Source organism: Perca flavescens, chromosome 7 (assembly GCF_004354835.1).
Source record: "Perca flavescens isolate YP-PL-M2 chromosome 7, PFLA_1.0, whole genome shotgun sequence".
Classification (NCBI taxonomy): Eukaryota; Metazoa; Chordata; class Actinopteri; order Perciformes; family Percidae; genus Perca; species Perca flavescens.
The window spans coordinates 11,850,174-11,870,028 of NC_041337.1; the positions used below are offsets into that span (position 1 = coordinate 11,850,174).

General features: G+C 39.4%; 1 protein-coding gene across 1 annotated transcript; it reads right to left on the bottom strand.

The window, feature by feature from the left end:
- Nucleotides 1-1,213: 1,213 nt before the first annotated feature.
- LOC114558504 (immunoglobulin-like and fibronectin type III domain-containing protein 1) lies at nucleotides 1,214-19,015 on the bottom strand. Its single transcript, XM_028582564.1, has 17 exons — nucleotides 18,934-19,015; nucleotides 17,851-17,973; nucleotides 16,996-17,038; nucleotides 16,704-16,878; nucleotides 15,390-15,588; nucleotides 14,708-14,980; nucleotides 9,905-10,029; nucleotides 7,867-8,008; nucleotides 7,441-7,734; nucleotides 3,667-3,846; nucleotides 3,443-3,571; nucleotides 2,925-3,233; nucleotides 2,509-2,594; nucleotides 2,175-2,367; nucleotides 1,785-2,081; nucleotides 1,377-1,703; nucleotides 1,214-1,271 (listed from the first exon to the last, which is right to left on the bottom strand). The coding sequence occupies exons 1-17, from the start codon at nucleotides 19,013-19,015 to the stop codon at nucleotides 1,267-1,269; spliced, it is 2,982 nt and encodes a 993-aa protein (XP_028438365.1). The 3' UTR covers nucleotides 1,214-1,266.
- Nucleotides 19,016-19,855: the final 840 nt, after the last annotated feature.

The following is a 19,855-nucleotide window of genomic DNA, read 5'->3' on the forward strand; positions in this document are numbered from 1 at the left end:
GCTGGGAGTGGCTGAGTCTCCGCCACCATGCGCGCTGCTGTCATCTAATGGAAAAACTACACGTAGCCTACCTTTACTCTGCGCTATTTTTGCTGCAGCTGAGCCCGCTGAGCCCAGGGCTGCATGTGGGTGGCCTGCAGACATGACACTCTTCTGTCGATGGGCCACCATTAGGTTTTAACGATGTGACATGACTGGGCTACAAGAAAACAATATTGCTGACAATGGATTTATAGTACCCTCATTACCAGTCAATTAAGATAATAGTTTCTTCCTTTGTACTAATGCTAGTAAAAATACTAGTGCACAGAATGTGTAAAGGGCACATTTCTAATAAAGATCACCTTCAGCCTCTTCTTGGCTACTTTCTCACCCTCCATCTGAACGCTGGTTAAATCGCCTGTTTATCCTCATATTCATTATTTTTCTTACTCTATCTTTCTCGTTTTATTGTTATTGACAACTGCTGCTACATTTTCTGTATCTCTTATTTTCCTTTATTTTGTTTCTATTTATCTTGTCAATTCAAAATGTATTGTTGATTTGGGTGAGGGGGTCCATTACAGCTGACGTTTCCTGTCATACCGGTTCCATTTGTGCTTTCTGATTTTATGGTGTTTGTATTGGGAAAATGGTTTCATTGTCCTTTGCAGGGCTGTGGGGGATGGGGACTGGACTGGAGCCTATCCCAGCTCGCATTGGGCAGGTTACCCCTTCACATGGCTGACACATATTGACAGACAACCAGTGACGGACTGACCATCTGGAATTTGGGCAAATGCCCCCCCCCCCAGTCCGTCATTGAGGACAACCACTCCTATTCACACCAATACAGGCCATTTAGACCCGCGAGGCACAAAGAGAACACCAGAACCTTCTTGCTATGAGAGGCTCAATCAAGACTCAGGAAGGGCATGAGAAAAAAACAAACAACCACAGTATGTATTTGCTGTAAGATAAATATAGTTTCACAATCTGCTGTGCCACTATATCAACAATCAGCTGGGAAAAGATGATGTCAAACCATAACCATCTCCATGCAGCGACAACTCCAAGTAAAATAATTATCAAACTACCCAATGCAATGTTTTATTTGAGACAGACTTTATTTGTATTAGCAATCCAATTAATACAATATTAAATATTTTTCTTATTGCAACTGGTGCATTACATCCAAGCAGAAAAACCACTTCAACTCAAACATCATGTATGTATTAGATCTAAATCTTAAAATAAATACTGCTCATATTGTGGTGCCTTGTGTCTTCACTCTATATGGAAGAGAGATGAAATGATTTAGGATCATTAAGCATTTAAAAAATTGAAAGAATTCCACCTATCCTTGGAATTAAAGTGCTGGTGTGTTTCTGTCTCACCTCTGACACTGAGGACGGTGGAGCACTCAGCCCGTCCGAGGGCGTTCTCTGCGGTGATGGTATACTCCCCCATGTCTTTGGGGCCTACGCGGAGAATTAACATGGAGCAAACTCCACAGGTGTCAGAGATGTAATAGTTGGTATTGGTGTTTAGGCTGATGTGATTTCGATACCACGTGATGCGAGGTTTCGGATTCCCTTTCACTGCACAGCTCATATAGCATTCATAGCCTTTGGGTGCAGTGTGAAGCTTCAAAGGTACAATGAAGGTTGGCGCACATCGCAAATCACAGTCCTTTCTGGTCGGTACGCTCACCACAAATTTTCCTACAAGGAATGAGAGACAGTAAGATTAGATTCTTCCTGATAAAGTGACTATTTGAGGTTGTTTGAGATGCACAAACGCACCTTTCTTCTTCTCCGTCCCATAGGTTGGTGACTCTGACGGTGCAGAAATGCCCATGTCGTTTTTGGCATACACCCGGAAAAGATATTCCCTCCCGTGCATGATATTGCACACTGTGATCTTGTTATTAAAGAGTCTGTCAGCCACTATGGTCCATGTGCGTTTGGTGGAGTCCAGTTTGGACACTGCGTAGTGGAGGCGGTCATCGCGCTTCTCATCAGGGGAAGGTTCCCAGGTCACTGTCACTGTGCCCGGCACATTTTCCTCCAGTTCTACCGGTCCAGGAGGCTTTGGATCATCTGTAACCACAATCAGTTTTACTGGCTCATCCAATAACATATCTTTGACATTGATGTAGCAAAAGAAAACATGCATCTTAATTTAAATTTTACCTGTGACCCTGACCTCTGTACTGAATGTTTCCTGTCCTGCTAGATTTTTTACCATAATGGAGTAGATGCCAGTATCAGAGCGCTCAGAGGAGGGGATTAGCAGCTGGGATGAGCCATCAGAGTTACTGATGGTAATTCGCTTTGTCACTGGCCCATTGTCCTTTAGCCACATAATATATGGCCGTGGGGAAGCCTGTAAGAAAAAAAAACATTAGTATTATCTTGAGTATTTTAGGCATGAATGTAGTATCTCTTGGGTTTTCTTTTGTGAAACCACGGTTTGCCTCGGTGTGTTACCAGTAATATAGTTAGGTATATAAGGTATGAATCTTACCTCAAAGTTCACTGTGATCCTGACAGAGTTTCCTGCCCTCACCACCATGAAGCTCTTCATCTTGTGGTTTGTGAACTTTGGCCTCACTAGAGTAATTGAGCAAAAGGAGTGAAAAGTGCTTTGGAAAATATTTAAATTGACAAGGTTCTTACATATAGTGGAATAAGTTATAAAACATAGATATGCATTCTGTGTAATTCTATCCACAGAGTTACACATTTTGAAGACTAAGAAATGAATGGTGATTGATTCAGTTCCTTGACAATATTTCTGTAATGTTTCATACTGAAATATTGTCGAGAAGCATTAAGAAAAGATCAATATTAAGAGCTTCGTGAAACAGAATGGATTATGGAAAGTTTCACAATCTTAATGCATACCAAGACATATTGTTTCTTAAATTTCTATTGACATACCAGGTGAGGGCATCGCGAGGACATAGTTGGCCAGCTCCTCGGGAGCACTCTCCCCTCCATCATTAGTTGCTATCACTCTCACCCAGTACATGTCCATGGACTTAAGGCCTTTCACAGTGAAGGAAGTCGTGATGATGAGAGTGCTGTTACAGCGGGACCATTCAGTGCACTCTGCAGGCCGAATGTCAACATAATATCCCTTTGCTTCGTCCTGTATACCTGGTTTAACCTCAGGTTTGGTCCAAGTCAGGACCAAGTGGCTGTAAGACGTTTCTGTCACCTTTAGGCTTGTAACTTTCCCAGGTGGCTCTGGGGTACACAAGTCATGCAATTCCAATCATCAAATGTTGTATTTTAATCAGTTTTAAACAGATGAATTATAAACCTTCATAACAAATGTATACATGTTATCATTTATTTTAACGTTACATGATTTTATGATATGTACATGAATATATTTTTGTGCAATCTATCGTTTATTGTTGGGTGTTTAACTGGAAAACAGTTGCAATACTTACTCTTTGGATCCCGTGCAAATACAAACTCTGAGGGGTTGCTGAATTCACCAACTCCAGAAAGGTTTATGGCAGTGACTCTGAATTCATATTCCATTCCTGCCACAACATCTTTTACTGCATAATTCTTCTCTGGAAGGAATTTCAGAGAAACAACCACAACAAAACAATAATGTTATGGTCGTCAGTGCCATCAAATTGAACTGGAGTCAAATAAAAATGCAGACCCTTTATTATTTCATCCATGGCATTGACAACGGTCCAGAGATTACTCCCCTTCTTGCGTTTCTCCAAAATATAGCCCAGGATACGTGAACCTCCCGTGTTACTTGGTAAAGCCCAGGAAATGTTGATGCATTCGTTATAGGCGCTGACCACCTTTGGAGGTGCTGGCGGGCCAGGAAAAGCTGAAACATGCACAAAAAAAAGGTGCTAGTAAAGGTCGTAGTCAGAGAGACAGAAATTTGCTTTTGTAATTCTTGGTTTAGTAGCAATGCAGTATTGATTAAAAGGAATCTACCAATAAGATACTTCAGTTTAAGAATTTGGTTATATTCTGGTCATGTTACAAATCAAGCAAAGTGCTTTGACATCAGAGATCTGCGCTGGGTTTTGTGTTGATTTTACTCTAAAGATAAATCCCTTGCTTTTAGAAAAGTTAAGTTTACTTTATTATTCCTATTCTTGTTATTATTATCAGCCTCATGCTGAAATGATCCGTCTCTTAATTAATTACTCAAGTGAAAGAAACTGAATCAAAAAATTTCAGGTGTAGGAATTTGCAGCTGATTTCTTATATACAGAAGAAAAAAATCTGGGTTTTGAGCTGTTGATTAGGAAAAAAACAAGCAATTTGACATTTGATTAACGACAATAGCAGTTATTTACAGCCTTACATCAGTCATAGGTTGATAGAGAGACTGACTGACTGACTTACTGGCATGACTAGTATTTACTTGTGTCTCATTCCTCACAAGTTCTGTGATACACTGTGCATAAGAGAGAACAGAGTACAGAACAGTAGCAATGGAGCACAGCAGGGGGCAGTGATGCCCCTTAATCAACTCTTTTTCACAGAACATTTTGACATGCCACAGTAGGAAAAGCACAGGTGTGAATATTTTAATTAATGATGGCTGAACTCATGTACTGGGACACTTGAATATAATGTTATTAATAACACCTGTGCTTTTCCTAATATGACAAGTCTAATGTCTGCCGGGGAAAAAAGGTCTGTATTGTGGTAAAAATGCCAAACTTTCATAGTCAGCAACGACACTACTTTTGGATTCAGTGATGATCAGACCATGTGAGTGATATGTACACCAGTCTCTGCTGCTATTTGTTCTGATGGGCTAGTTTGTTTACCTGGTGCACACGTCACGCCCTTAATTGGCATAAGCCACACCTGCCTGCCTGTTGAGGACCAAGTGGAACTGCGCCCAAATTTTGTGCTGGTGAGTAACTTAGAAAAAGAGTTAGAACATGTTCTTTACTGACATGCAGCAGACGGATTCAGGACATAGGCTACAGATTAATATATGCCTAACGTCTTCAAAACAGTGGTCGTTTCGAAACGATTTGTTAGGCTCGACAAAAATAGATGCTTAGCTAGCTCTGTAATGCTAGGCCTAGCGGTTATCGTTATAACTACATTCCCATTCCCTTAATTAACAATTAGCCGCTAGTGCTAAATTAAGTCTCAAATGTGTGTAAATGGAAGGCACGAGCCAGTTTGCGCTCTCTTTGTCTATTAGTATGGGTTTTATGTTAAGGTTCGCATATAAGAAATGTAAACTCATTGGGTTGAAACTGTCATTATCATTAAGTTAGCTAGCCACATTATTACATTGTTTCCACGTAGGCTAAGTTAGGTATAGGCCTACTGTAGAAAGATATTTTATAAGTATCGAGTTAATAGGCTACATCAATGATACAATTGGTGTGAATTCTTTACAATGTATAATTGATCACTTTGGTTGCCTAATAGCAAGCTACCTAATCTATGTAATGCAACAAAATGAACCTAAGAAGTTTTTAACACCTGATATAGCTAAGGGTAGAAATGAGTTGAGAATGGGAGACCCAAACTTCTGCTCGTTGGTCTGCAGATAGACTGATGTAAGATACAAGACCGTTGTGTGGCCAACCAGCAGCAATAGAGATCTCTACTACTATCCAAACTTTTTTGTTGTTTTCAAACAGCAACAACTTGTGGAGAAAAACTGGATCTGGCCTTGGGAAAGGACTCCTTCAGACTTGTAATGGACGACTTTTAAAGTTTCTGTGGGGTTTTAATAGACTGGTGAGACGGATGGCCTAAGTGGAGAACTTCTACAACACGTTGACTCCATGAAGAACGGACTGGTGGATGGAGTTTTTCAAGCAGACCTCAAAAAGTAAGTGCATTATGTTTATTATGTTTTGCAATGTGCTTGTGTTATAGTGGTTGTTTGTGTTATGTAGGCCGCTGCGCCTTTTCTGCTGGCTTTTTATTAGTTGGCTGTTGTGCCATCAGGAGGCTTAAATATGTCTGTGACACATTCATAGGTCACAGTGAACATAGTAGACTATTTTAAGATTTGGAAAGGAAAACAAGGTTTTAGCCTACTTTTTAATGACATTTTATGTCCGTTGGCCTGATGTCTTTACTTGCAAGGTTTTACCAGTCCCAAGGAAAGTGGCATTTAGCCCAGTCTTTGCTTTGTTGACAATGAAAAGTGACTGCATGCTTATTTTTGTTACTGTGTGACTGGCCATTGGCAGATTTCTAGTCAGCAGTTTGGTATTGTGGATGAATTTTAGATGCATTGATGGTGCCAAGAGAGAAAAAGGCAGAGAAGCACTTCTTGTCATTTTACAATAAATGTGTTCAGTTAGGTTTAACCGACATTAAACAACAAGTGAAAGCTCAGTCGTGCATTTTATCATCTATTACTTGCCTGTCTTTAGGATTATGGATTAGTGGGTGGGTCAAACTGATCCGACTGATATCACACGTGTACCAGTTTGGCTCACCTAGCGTGCCGGCTTGCATATCATCAGTCTCCATCACTTCACTCGTTCCCTCGGCAGTCACTGCTCGGATACGGTACCAATATTTCCGGCCACGGTCCACATCTGTATCGCGGTAGCTGGACACAGCTGGGATTTCCCCTATTTTCTTCCAGGTTTTTCGTCCCACCTGCTGTCGCTCCATAAAATAGTTAATCACAGGTGAGCCTCCATCATCCTTTGGAGGCCTCCACCTAAATTCAATACATACAGCTGAGCTCTCAGTTACCTCTACAGGACCCAGGGGTGAAGTGGGTTTGTCTGAAACACAAAAAAAGCTGTAAGTTAAAAATTCCTTCCTAACTTCTTAAATGTGTCGGAACGAATACTGCATTTATACTAGGGAAACATTTTCATTGGGAGATAATCATGGTGAAATTGACAGTTGTGATGCTTGGAACAGAGGTTTGAACATAATAACTTTTGTCAGTCACTGAAATGTATTTCCGAAACACATCTTTAACCTGTCGCATTATCACCAACTGGGATTCTGCTTCAAATAGAACAAAAAACATTTTTGATTTTCTTTTCTTTTTGTCAGTTAGTAGTGCGGTAGTTTGAGAGTTACAGATGGGGGGGGGAAAAGTACCTAAATCTGTCGAGGCACAGATGGGCTCAGTGAAATGTGTCTCTTTTCACTGAAGAAAAGACTGGCCTGATTTGTACAGTTATGTGGATGAGCTATGAAGCATTTAAGGACACTGCTGTTTGCTTTTCTTAAGATCTTACAAGAGCGAGGTACTTCTTAGTTACTACACAGCTTGCTGCACAAATCCCATCCTCTGGCATTTATAACGATTAGGTTTTTCCTGAAGGAGTTAGATGTTGAATTAATTATTTTCTTTGAGTTGGTCTGACATTTTTACATGTAGAAGAAAAAAAAAAATCAGTGGGTGACAAAGATATTTTTCTGTGTTGAATTTCTGCATTGTCCTTCATTGACTCACCAAGCACAATTAGCTGTGAAATTGCCTCAATGCAGCCATGTTCGTTCTTGAGCCTAATCTTGATCTCTCCAGTGTCCTTCCTCTGGCATCTGCTCAAGAGCAAGCGGCTGTGACTTGCAGATTTCTCTATCTTTGTATTGTTGTCTTCCAGGAGCTCTTCTCCCTCTCTGTACCACTTAATCTTTATGGGTTCATGGCCTACAAAATGGAGTTTGAAGATGGCGTTGTGCCCCACTTTAACTGTCACTGGCTCAGTGAGAGCACTCAGGTCTTCAGGGTTAAACCTTGGGGGATCTACAAAGAAAGTGGCCAGTTAGTGTCATTTCAGTGTTTATATGCTATTCAGCTGTGATCTGATTCTGATAGTAAATATAATCATTTTCCCCCCTTTTTCCAGTTATATTGCATCATGATAAATTCTCAAACCTTGGACGTTGATCATCGCTTCTGTTTTACGTCGGTCTACCTCAAAGCGGTATTTCCCAGAGTGCTCTTCCTCGCACCTGGTTATGACTAATTTATGGATCGCACCATCTTTAGTGACCCTGAAAGTGTCATCTGGGGATATCTGAAAAGGAACAGACAGATATTAAAAAAAAAATAGTTATTTAAATCAGCAAGGGCTTGCTGACACAGGGCTTTGTGTCTGGCACTGTTGTGTCACAAAATATCTGGCTCAAAGTATCTAAACATCTGCCAAATGTTTGAGGTAGAGATACAGAGTACTGATCCGATACCAGTGTGTCATATATTTGATCATGTTTTAACAGCTGTATACTACTATCCCTGTATGGATGTGATATGATTTCTATCTTTGTTGTCAGTCTGGCTCAGGTTAAACTCTTTGTGAAACATGAACAAACACAAATAATGAATGCCACAGAACTTTCTTTTATTATCCAGTTTGACAGTCAGTTATAATGGATAAAGAACATAAATAAAACTACTTTAACGTAGATTTTCTTTAGGGCTTTATTACGTGGTATCAGATCGGTGCATAAACTCCAGTACTTCCCGATACTAGGGCTGAACGATTTTTGAAAATCTAATTGAGATTTTTTTTTTTTTTTCCAAATATTGCGATTGCGATTAGATATTTGATTATTTTTTTAAGCTCTTTGTCTTCTGTATTATTCAACAAAGACAAACAATAAATCATTGTATAGTATGAACTACACACAATTACACACTAGACGGTTAAATAAGTAAAAACACATGCCTCCAGCCCCTCCCCCTCGTGAAATTGCGTGCCGACACCGTCAACATTGCACTAACTCAGAGAGGCTATCGTTACGTTAGTTGCTGGTGGTCTTGCCGTGGGATTAACTGTACTAATAAAACCGTTGAAATACCGCGGCCACGCTGCTGTGAAAGCTCCCCGAACAGTTTATAACGAATCTTTATAACGGAGCTAACCGCTAATCAGAGCTAGCTCGTTGCCAACCGAGCCTTCAGTTCTGCGTGCCTGTATCCATTAACTACATATATGGACTCGAGCCCGAACAAAACCCTTCATTTTATTAAAATGGCTGTAAAAGAATGACAAAGATCAGCTCAAGGTACAGTGTAGCGTTAGCGTGCTAAGTTGATGCTTTCTCTGCGTAGTGCAGACTGATTTGCTCTCGCAAGTCATCAAATCGAGACCAAATCGCAGCCTTTGCGATTAGGAAATCGCGTTTTAACATATCACGATATTATCGCAAATGCAATTAATCGTTCAGCCCTACCCGATACCGATACCAGCGTTTTAGGCAGTATCTGAGCCGATACCGATACTGGTATCTCTAGTTGGAGGTACACAGATGATCACATAACTGATGAAACCAGTGGTAACTTCCAGTTATTGCTATCAAGAAAGTAATAATGCGCTGTCTTAGTATTATCTTTTGGGGTATTTGCCTGAGTGCACGGTAGAGAGATGGACAGGAATCGTGAGGAGAGAGAGGGCGGGGGGAATGAAGGTCCCTGGTCAAACCGGGCGGGACGTTGCGTTTACATGTGTGCCTTAGGCTCCTTTCACACCCTACCTGTTTGGTTTTGTTCAGACAAACTCTGTGTGTTCATCCATTAGATGCGGTTTGTTTGGACTTGTTTGTTAATTAAATTGGTGAAAACTACTGAACCGAGACAGCTTGAAAAGTTGGGTCTCGCTGTTCAGAAAGTGATCTCCTGATCTGTGTTGCCTATATTTTACAAGATCAGTTTGATACCCATGGTAACCGTAGCCGTCACTTTCTTAATATATATTTCTCCTGATATGTCAAAAAGTAAAATTAAATCAGAGTTGGGTTGATAATGTATTTTGCTCTTTGTATTTTAACAACCACGCAGAAACTATCCTTTAGTTTGTTACTATTTTTGATATACAAAGCCCAGTTAGTCTGGACTAATAACGATCCCAATAATTGAATGTATAATGTGCTTTCTTGAGAAGAAAATGATGAGCTTGACCTTCACGACTAACCTTTTTGCCGTCTCTGAACCAGGCTCCCTCACAGTCTTCACTGCTGAGCTTACATGTTAACTCAGCAGTCTCATTGATGAAAGCGTTGACATCAGACAAACCACAGATGAAATGAACCCCAGGATCTAACACGCCCAACACAGTGAACAGTTAGGCACTAGGATTATTTTGACTTGCTTCCAAAAGCAAACTTCTTACACAGTGATACAGAAAGTTTTTTTTTTTTAATTTTATTTATTTACTTTTTCAGAAATCTGGCAGGAACATACTTTGTCATACAGCAAATCAATATGACAAAACAATTTGGCCTTGCAGTGTATATCTGCTTCTTGACAGGCTCCCTGCTGTGCCAAAGTAGCAAATGCTGTCATAGTTATTTTGTACTGTGTGTTATAGTTCAGTATAAGGCTGGGTATCGTTAAAAAATATTCAATACCCATACCGTGACTTTGATACCGGTTCCTAAACGATACGTTTTTCGATACCAATTTTATAAAACAAAAAAATGACATTACACAGTACAGCACCAATTTTTAATATTATTTTTGCAGCTCCTACTACGTGAGCCCAGCCTCTGTGCGTAATGTAGAGTTTTTCCTGCCTGCCTCTGCAATGCCTAACATTAGACAGCCAATTGCAAGCATTATTGAATCTTGGTAGAAGCATGCTGCATGCTTATTGGCTCACTGATGCTGATGAGATTTACTTTTAGAGGCAATTTGCTCGGTGCCTAAAAGTATGGAATTCGGTACCCAGCCCTAGTTAAGTAATTATCTTTTATGAAGCTTATAGTTCGTTGTGGCTGCATAAATTCCAAGCTCCTAAGTCATAGCAAAATATAGCAATAGTATATACAGACTCTATATAAAGTTAAGGGCACTATACTAATACTATATCTTAAAAATTGTAACAATAAGAAGTTATACATATAACCAGCAGGTATACTTAGTGATGTGTAATGTTGTACTGAAAAGATTAGTGAATTAACGGATATTTAATTACTGGATCAAGACACCAACATCCAGTTGGAGCCGCTTCCTGTGAGGTTACTTACCAATCGCCACATCTTCTATCATTGGGACTTGTCTTTTACGCCTTGAATGTGTGGCAGTGCCGGTTGCATCTTCAGTCTCGTCACACTTAATGTAGTTTTCAGGACCTGTACTTTCACCTTTTTTTTTAATTTTTTTTAAGGAAAATAAAATTCTATATATAACCTTAAACTTGACAAACACTTTACGTAATTGAAATTAGTTTGAAATGATTTCATTATAATGGTGTCCAAAGGTGCACACATTATGTTTACAGTAATGAGTTATACAGTATGTGGGGATAATTAAACTAATATGAAATCTCTTCACAAACTAGAACTATTTCTGCCTATACACAACAAGTATATAAGTTTATGGGTCCTATGGTGGCTTCCACTCATAAAAGAACACATGGTGGAACAATATTAACTGCTTAAGCGAGAAACCATTATTTCTGGCCATTAACCCATACTACATTTGATGCAATAATGCACCACTTCAGGTCTCTTACCGTTGACTGTTTTCTGTGGCTGCTGGCTTTGCTTTGAACAACTTGAATGCTTGACCTGGCCGGTAGAGTCCTCATTCTCATCACTGTCACTTGCTGCATCCTCACTTCCTTCATTGTCACTTGCACGTCCATTTGGATCTTGTTCTAGAAGCAGAGCAATTCAGACTAGAGACATCTCACAAAGTTCACACACCCAACCAAAGACGATCCTCATGCTACTTCACAAATTCATCATTAAAACAAAGCACAATCTATCCACCTGGCGGGTGAATTTTACTAACATTCAAAACAACGTTACACCAAATTGAAGACAAAATAGTGCTCATAGCAATGTTCTAGATGCTCACTCAGCTTTGTACACTTACTCTCCTTAGATTAGACACCAAGGTATCCCAAAGGAAGCTCAAACTAGTGATTTGTTGAAAAAACGGACTAAAGAAAAAGGACATGTTGTTGTCGTCATTGTACATTAAACGGAAATGGTCAGATCACAGGCAATAAAGACTTTCTTCTGTCTGTACTATATAACAAATCTGAAGTGGGACTTAACCTGGGGGGGTAACTGTGGTACATATCCTGCATGCAGTCAATATGCTCCCTGTTTCTTCTTACCAGATGCATGTTGTTTCCATTGGACCTTCCTTGTGCGCCTTGGACGTCTGACGGACCCAGTAGAGTCTTTATTTCCATAAGAATCAGCCACTTCATTTTGACTTGTGGCAAATGTTTGAATCTGGTTGAACTCTACATCAACACTTTTGCTGCTGGACTCTGCATACGATCAACAGAACGATTAATGTTTTAGAAAATTAGTTTGGATGTTAACTGAGCAAAAACACATTTCGAAAAGTGTTGTCAATTATAATGAAGTGGAATGGACCATTTACATAAACATGGATATTAAGAGGTACATTTTCTACATGTTTTACCAATTTGTTCATGTTCTGTCTCTTGACCATGTTTTATGTATCTTAAATTATTGGTAGATCCAGTGAAGTCCTCATTCTCTTCAGAATATCCTCCTTCAGAATGTCCTCCTCCATTGGTATCTGGTATGTCAAATATAACAAAATGTTTTTTTTTTTTTTTAAAACCATTAACCTTTTCTCTCCTCGTGTGAAACTTCCCTGGACCACTTTAGCTAGCCTAATATTATAGTCATGTTCACGTTGCCTGGTCGGCCATTTAAATTTACAGCTGTAATTTGATTACAACTTTTAAAGGGTTGATAGAATGATTATATAGGGTATTTCACACTGTTCCTTAAGGTCTCCCAATAGGGTATGTAACATTGGTTGGGCTGAAAATGGCCTGGGTGCTATTCTATGGGCCATAATGCTACCCTGTGGAATGGCCGTATTTGGAACGAGAGCTTTTCTTCCAAATATGGTATGCTCATGAATACTTAGATGAGCTGCGCGCTGATTGGTTGAGTGAAGCACATAAACACACAGTGGAGACAAGACAGCAGGTCTCATATTTCAGACACTGCAATGTTAAACATTGTTTGTTTGCTATGTTATTACTAAATTCACTTCTGAGACTTTTTATGTGAGAAATCGGCTATGTAAAGCAAAAAAATGGGTCGTTTTACGGAAATTTATGGCTAATTGCAAATTTGGTAAGACTGTGTCGGACTTCAGGAGCTCCGCACAGTCTGACGAGACCGACTACCAAATGCCGGCCCGCCATGTGGTATACCAGTAACCCAGAATGGTGACTTTGTGTATGTCAATTTTGGGGTGTGATAAAGGTAGAGACTAGAGCCAGGGCAGTGGTGGCCTAAATGTTAGAGATGCAAGCTTGTGACCGGGAGGTCATTGGTTCAATCCCCAGACCGACAGGATAAAATCTGGGTGGGGAAAGTGAAAGAACAGTGCTTGTCCCTCCCTCATTACCACCACTGAAGTGCCCTTGAGCAAGGCCCTTATCCCCAACCGCTCCATTGGAGCTGCTCAGTGGCCAGCAGATCAGACTGTGGTTGTACTGGGCGGCTTCCTGGTATGAATGTGTAACTGTGTGAATGTGATCAGGCCTACCTCTCAGTGAACCTTCCCTGAATGAATAAATAGGTTTAAAAAAAAAAAAAAAAAAAAAAAAGCCAAATAAGGTAGAGCCACCAAGGTGACGTCAACTAGCTTTGTTGAGATTCGCCCGTTTTCAGCAGCAGTTTCAAATTGTGAGATTTGCATAGGAAAGGAATGTCAATGGGACTTTGAGGTACTATGTATGCCTTTTTTACCCACCAAACTCTCGTAATTCAACTATAACAAGGTAAACTCTGTTTAGCATTCTATCACCCTTTTAAAAGGCATCGCATCTAACAGTGACCATAACAAAATATAGATGTGCAGTTTTTCTAATATATGGTTAAAAAGTAAGATGCTTTATTAGGTGGTAAACAGCTGATCATTTATCAAGACTCAAACTTTGAGATATGAGATAAAATGGCTTTTTCTCATGATGTCACTAAAGGGCAAAGACCATCTTATAGCTGACATCCATTAATGCTATAAATTAATGAACTCTCTGAAGTAGCAGCAAATCTGTGTTTTGATCATAAACACTAATTGTAGCCACCACTGACAACTCACTGTAGTGCAGATGGGGAAAATGCATTGTTAGGCATCAATCAACTTTACCTGTTACCTTGTCAAAAGCCCTTTGACCTGATCTGGTGGGTTTCTTGTTCTTGGGGTCATCTAATATCAGTTGCGCTCCTGCTTGTGTTACGCACCCTGAAGCATCTAATTTTGTTTCTGGGCCGTCGCCTCTTGAGTTTTTGATCTTGGCTTTCCCTGTGCTTCCTGTTGGCTCAGACAAGGCGCTGGTTTTGGCAGCATTAGGCTTGTCCTTTACTTCTCCGCTGTATTTACCCGGTCCAGTGACTGCACTTATTACACCATCACCATCTCTTTCACTTGTGGTCAATGCCTTTCCTTCCTTCAGTTGTCCTTCTCCGTGTTTTGATTTTTTGGCTGCTAAAATCTTCTCCATCTCCTCTCGGTTTTTTATTTGTTGCTCTCTGGCCACCTTCTCAAGATCGATCAGTGCTCCACTAGTCAAGGCAGTTTTACTAGCTCTCTTCTGTCCAGCAGATGCAGGCTCACTTTCAGCTTAGAGGATATGAAATACAACATACATGAGACATAACTCACATTTATTTGTGAAAATCATCACTCCTAATTATGGCAGCAATTAGGATCACTTCAGCACACATTGACAAATTGGTTAGTGGTACATTGTACTGTAAGGTGTTACCTTGAACAACCAGCCAGGCACTGCAGGATGTAATGCCAGCCACAGCTGAATAGATGCCTTTGTCTAGCTGGTTGCAGTCCCTGATCAGCAGCCGATGGATCAGTTTGTGGTCTGACACGGTTATGCTGTATTTCTCTCCATCCTCCAGGGTGCTGCCTTTGCCCATCCATGTGATCTTGGGTAGTGGGTGAGTCAGGACACACGCAAAGAGGGCATCGTCTCTTTCTGGAGCTTTAAGATCCTGAATTTTAATAACGAAGTCCACATTGGAAACTGTAAAAGCAACACAAAAAAGTCAGTGTACCTATCTAACCATATAGTCCGTTTCTTACACAAAGCTATTACAATTAATAGGAGAGATGTAAAGACCCACGCAGTGGGTTTGTGTGTAAAGTGTTTCATCTCTGAACTAGAAAAATCTATACGTAAACTGAAACCAACCTTTTGTCACCTCTTCCACAAGTCATTTAGCTAATGCACGGTGTAAAATCATTAATTAAGCGAGCCAATGAATTACTCTACAGGACTTTCTTCCTTTTGCCAGTGTAAATAGTGACAAAAACTGTCCTTGCCAAAAGGGTAAGAGTAATCTTGCCAAATGGAAGATTTTAAGAAATTGGAGACAGGAATATTTACATTTTTCAACCATTTAAATCCCAACCACTGTTCCTTTTGAACCTACGTTTAATCTCGGTAGAGAGAAGGGTGACGTCTTCATCCACCAGATTCAGCTCTGTGTCGAGGAGGTTGACCTTTCCATCCACCCGTTCGAGCCCGTTGCCCTTTTGCATCAGGCCCTTAATATTAAAATCGTTTGTCCTCCCAGCACTCTTAATGCTGAGTTTCTCTGTTGCCTCCTTATCATAAGGAATCGCACCATCCTATCAAGTACACAAAAGAGTTACAAACCACTTATTTATATTCTGACTAGGGGAAAAAAATCATTTCAATGTATTGTATATTGTGCAAGTTTAATTGGAAAATGATTAAAATTTTCCATTTTGAAATCAATACAATCTATAAGTAAATAAGTTTGAGACCAACAAGGCACTTACTTTACTAACTTATTTTTTCCAAAATAATGGACACTCAATAATTCACAATAATATTTTGCAGTAAATTGAGGTTTACTTAGTAGGGCTGCTCCTTCCTAAAATAAAATGGAGGGTAAATCTAACGCACTATATAGTAAATACACAATTGGTGTAATACTACAGCTAAAGAGATCTTAATGTCTTATGTGTAACTTTAAGCTTTTTTATTTTATTTTTTTTTAACATTATACCTGTTTTCTTATACGGACAAGAGATGGAAACCACTGACTGAGATGGGAGTCAGACATATCAGGGTAAGAATTACAAGATGAAATGAGCAGGAAAAATGGATAATACATTTTCGTGAGTCAGTATTACAAATGCAGTTCTTTCTCTGATTTTAACTGATAACGGTGTTTGAACTGATAGCCGCACTTAAACTATTAGGTGTCACAACACATAATATGCTATGTTTGGTGAATATTCAGAATGAACATGAGTTTGATCAGTGCTAGATGTCTTCTGTGAAATTACAAATCTGACATAGCTTAAGAACTACAGTGTTTCTCACAGATTGGAAAGCAATTTATGGCGGGGGGGTGTTGTCGTAACAATCCAGTATCAAAAACTGAGGACGATCATGCTGTTGGATGCTGTCCTCCTCTCCTACTTTAATGCCTAACGAATGTATGTCTTTCTCTCCCTGACCCTGTCTTTCACTGCTTGTGAATTTCACCAGCTGTCTTCTCTCCTTTATGGAGACAGACTCTGTGCACAGTGGGCTCGATGGTGTTTTAAGGAAATTTATCAGAACTTGTTTTAAAAATAACACAATGTGCGGCGGCCAGTGTTGATAGTGTGGTGCACCGCCACACATTAGTCTGTATGTGGGAAACCCTGAACTGTATTGATAATTTAGCTGAAGGTAATGCATCTTCTTTGAAAGCGGGCCGTCTTCATACCTTACACTTGTTTTGCACCCTCGTCTTTTTCTTCTCTTCCAGTTTCTTGAGAATCAAATGTAAGTCTGCCACTCCAAACTCCGTACAGATGCGCTCATAGTCTTTCCTGTCAGCGTCCAGCATCGCGTCCCAGAATCTTTCATCGGTTTCCCCTTCTGCTTTTTCCTCTACTTTACTAAAGGGATTGGGCAAACATTGAAAATGTTTATGGCTAGACAAATATCAATGATAAAATGCACACATGCAGAACTATTTGGTGATTATTTTTATATCATTATCACTGTTTTCTTACCTTCTTCGCAGCAATTTTCTGAAGTCTGATGGATTCTTTGAAGCTGAAAGCAGCAAAATCAGCTCAAGATTGTTAGTCTTTTGCAGCTTTACTGTAGATTTGAAGTCCGATAAAACTATGGGGGAACTACACATTGGTAAAGTTTTTTTTTTCCGGCAAGTATTTAAATTAAAAGAATTGTTTACAACATTACAATGCCAGTTACAGACTTTAGGACTCCCTGCCATGCACAATCGAAACCATATTTCACAATTATGTGTTGAACTCTTACCCTCAATCACATTTAATGTTGTTGTGCAGACAGCTTTGCCATACTCATTGGCAGCGTAGCATTTGTATGTATCTGTTTCAGCACCAGTCACTTTGATAATCTACAAATACAAATGACATGGCAAGTTATCAGATGCACGGATTAAATTATTTTTAATTTTAAAACCTGTTTTACTGTTTTTTTAAGAACTCGGTATGAGCAGTAACTACTCAAAAGTTTTTTACTGTTTTGTGAAATCATTTAGTCACTCGCCTCTAATATATGCTCTCCAGTCGATTCATCATATTTACTCTGAAATTTGTCCTTGTCTGAAATAGGCCCTTTAGTTCTTCTCCATGACACCTCTGGTTTTGGATCCCCTTTCACCACAATCTTGAAAACAGCTGATTTTCCTAAAGGATATATGAAAATACTGCATCTTTATTTTCACAACTATGACTTTCAGTCGGTGTTCATAATTGGAAAGAGTGTTATGAACCCAACAAACCAATCAACTATCCTTTTGATTCAGTCATTTGTCATGCTTTTTTTTTTTTTTTTTTACTAATATAATTGTATAAATGCATATTAGTTATTAAACCCACCTTCCTTGATAGTAACTGGGATGGGCTTACTCTGGACATCTGGGGTGCTTTTTCCCTCTGGTATGTCTACTATGTACTGCGTGATCATTACTCCAGGAGTCTTAGATCTTCTCCGGATCACAGCTAAACAAAGCCAGCAAAAATAATAATTAAAAAAAATCTGTCAATTATAAGCACAATACTTTACAACCTGCAATTTAAAAACAAACCAAAAGCAAAATGGGATTTGAAATAAATATTTAGACAAATGGAGTGCTGCATTTGGCAGAGCTAAACAGAATTTCTTTTTTGCCACCAGCAGATGTCAGGAATGTCCAACATATTCCCAGTGATAGTTTGTATGTGTGTGTGTTGACAGAAATATTAGTTTGTTGACAAATTAAAAAAAAGGAAGTGCTTAACACAAATATCAGATACACTGCAAAAAAAAGTGTTGTCAGGTTAGTAACTGTAAAACTCACTTCCCATGTCAGCGAAAATGAAATGAAGGTATTGAGGATGAAGTTGCACTGTACCTCTTATATTTATATAGTACATGCTGTACAGCAGAGGTGATCCATTAAAATATGATTGAAAACATAATTTAATGTTGCATTTCCACAAATGTACAAACATTTTAGGGTGCTCCTTGTTGATTGTACAACATTTTACTACAGAGTGTGAGAGCAATTTCACCGTGTGCTTGCATCTTATGTTGAACATTATGTTACCTACATTCTCATAGTACAAACTAGCTCATGTTAAGATGTACACATAAGGGCTGCAATTATCGATTAGTTTCAATAATGGCTTGGACTATCAAATGTAAAAGCTGTCAAACCCAAAGACTTCCCACTTGATAGAAAACGGAGAAAAGCAACAAATGGCATATTTGTCAAATAAAAAAAGTAAAAATGACCAAACGATTATTCAATTTAAAAATAGTTGGTGATGATCATTTTGTCCATCGACTGCTCCACTAATCATTTCAGCTCTATTCATATTCAGTACATTGCTTTCAAAGTTACAGTAAATACATACATTAATTCACTCAAGCGTTTCAAACAGCAGTGCATGAAATCCACACTGTGATCCTCTGCCTACCTGTTTTGCTGCTGAACATATTCTTATCTGGCTTTGGATGTGCAAAGAGGATCACACAGGAGTCTGAGTCGATGAAGAACATTAATCCAGGGATTAATGATTATTATGACAGAAATAGGAGAACCACCACCCTGTTAAACATGTAACTGAGGGCAAATGATTTGACAAGGTAGCCACTAGATATTTGTTGTTGTTGATGTTATCAAGACAAAAAGACAGGGCAGGCCACACTCACACTGTATCCAATAATACCTCATGTATTATTCAATATTGATTCCATTATTCAAAATAATGGATGTTGCTCAGTATTGTATTCAAACAGTACAGTAGTGCATGGAGACCTTAAACATTTGGTTAGTCTACCAGGAAATTAAACTTGTATTCTATTTCACCTGACTTGTTGCCAGACACCTCATTAAAACGCTGAATGTATTGATGAACGAGGGAAAAACCTGGGTAAAAAGAAATAACACCAGATCAGTTGGAAGTACATCAGTAAATGCTATGCCATGGCTGTAGGTCATTAGGTAACTCTGTCTGTCTGTCTGTCTGTCTGTCTGTCTGTGTGTGTGTGTGTGTGTGTGTGTGTGTGTATATGTATATGTGTGTGTGTCTTGCAGGAATTTCCTTATTTGCGGAAATGTTGATGATTATCAAAGACAAGTTAAGCATTTATTTGACTTTTAGGTGTATGTGATGGATAGAGAAAAAAAGCGAGAGAAATAATTGAGGGAGAGACTAAAATAAACAGTGGGCGAGAGGCTGGAAGTGACCCGGTCAGGCATAATGTGGAAAAGGAAAGCTCGGAGAGATAAACTGAAGTACTGAGAGGGCCACAGCAAAGGGCAGCAGGCGGGCAACCTTAATCCAGGGATGTTTTCTTCCCATCCTCAGTTTATCACTGAAGCCTGAGAGAGAAGAC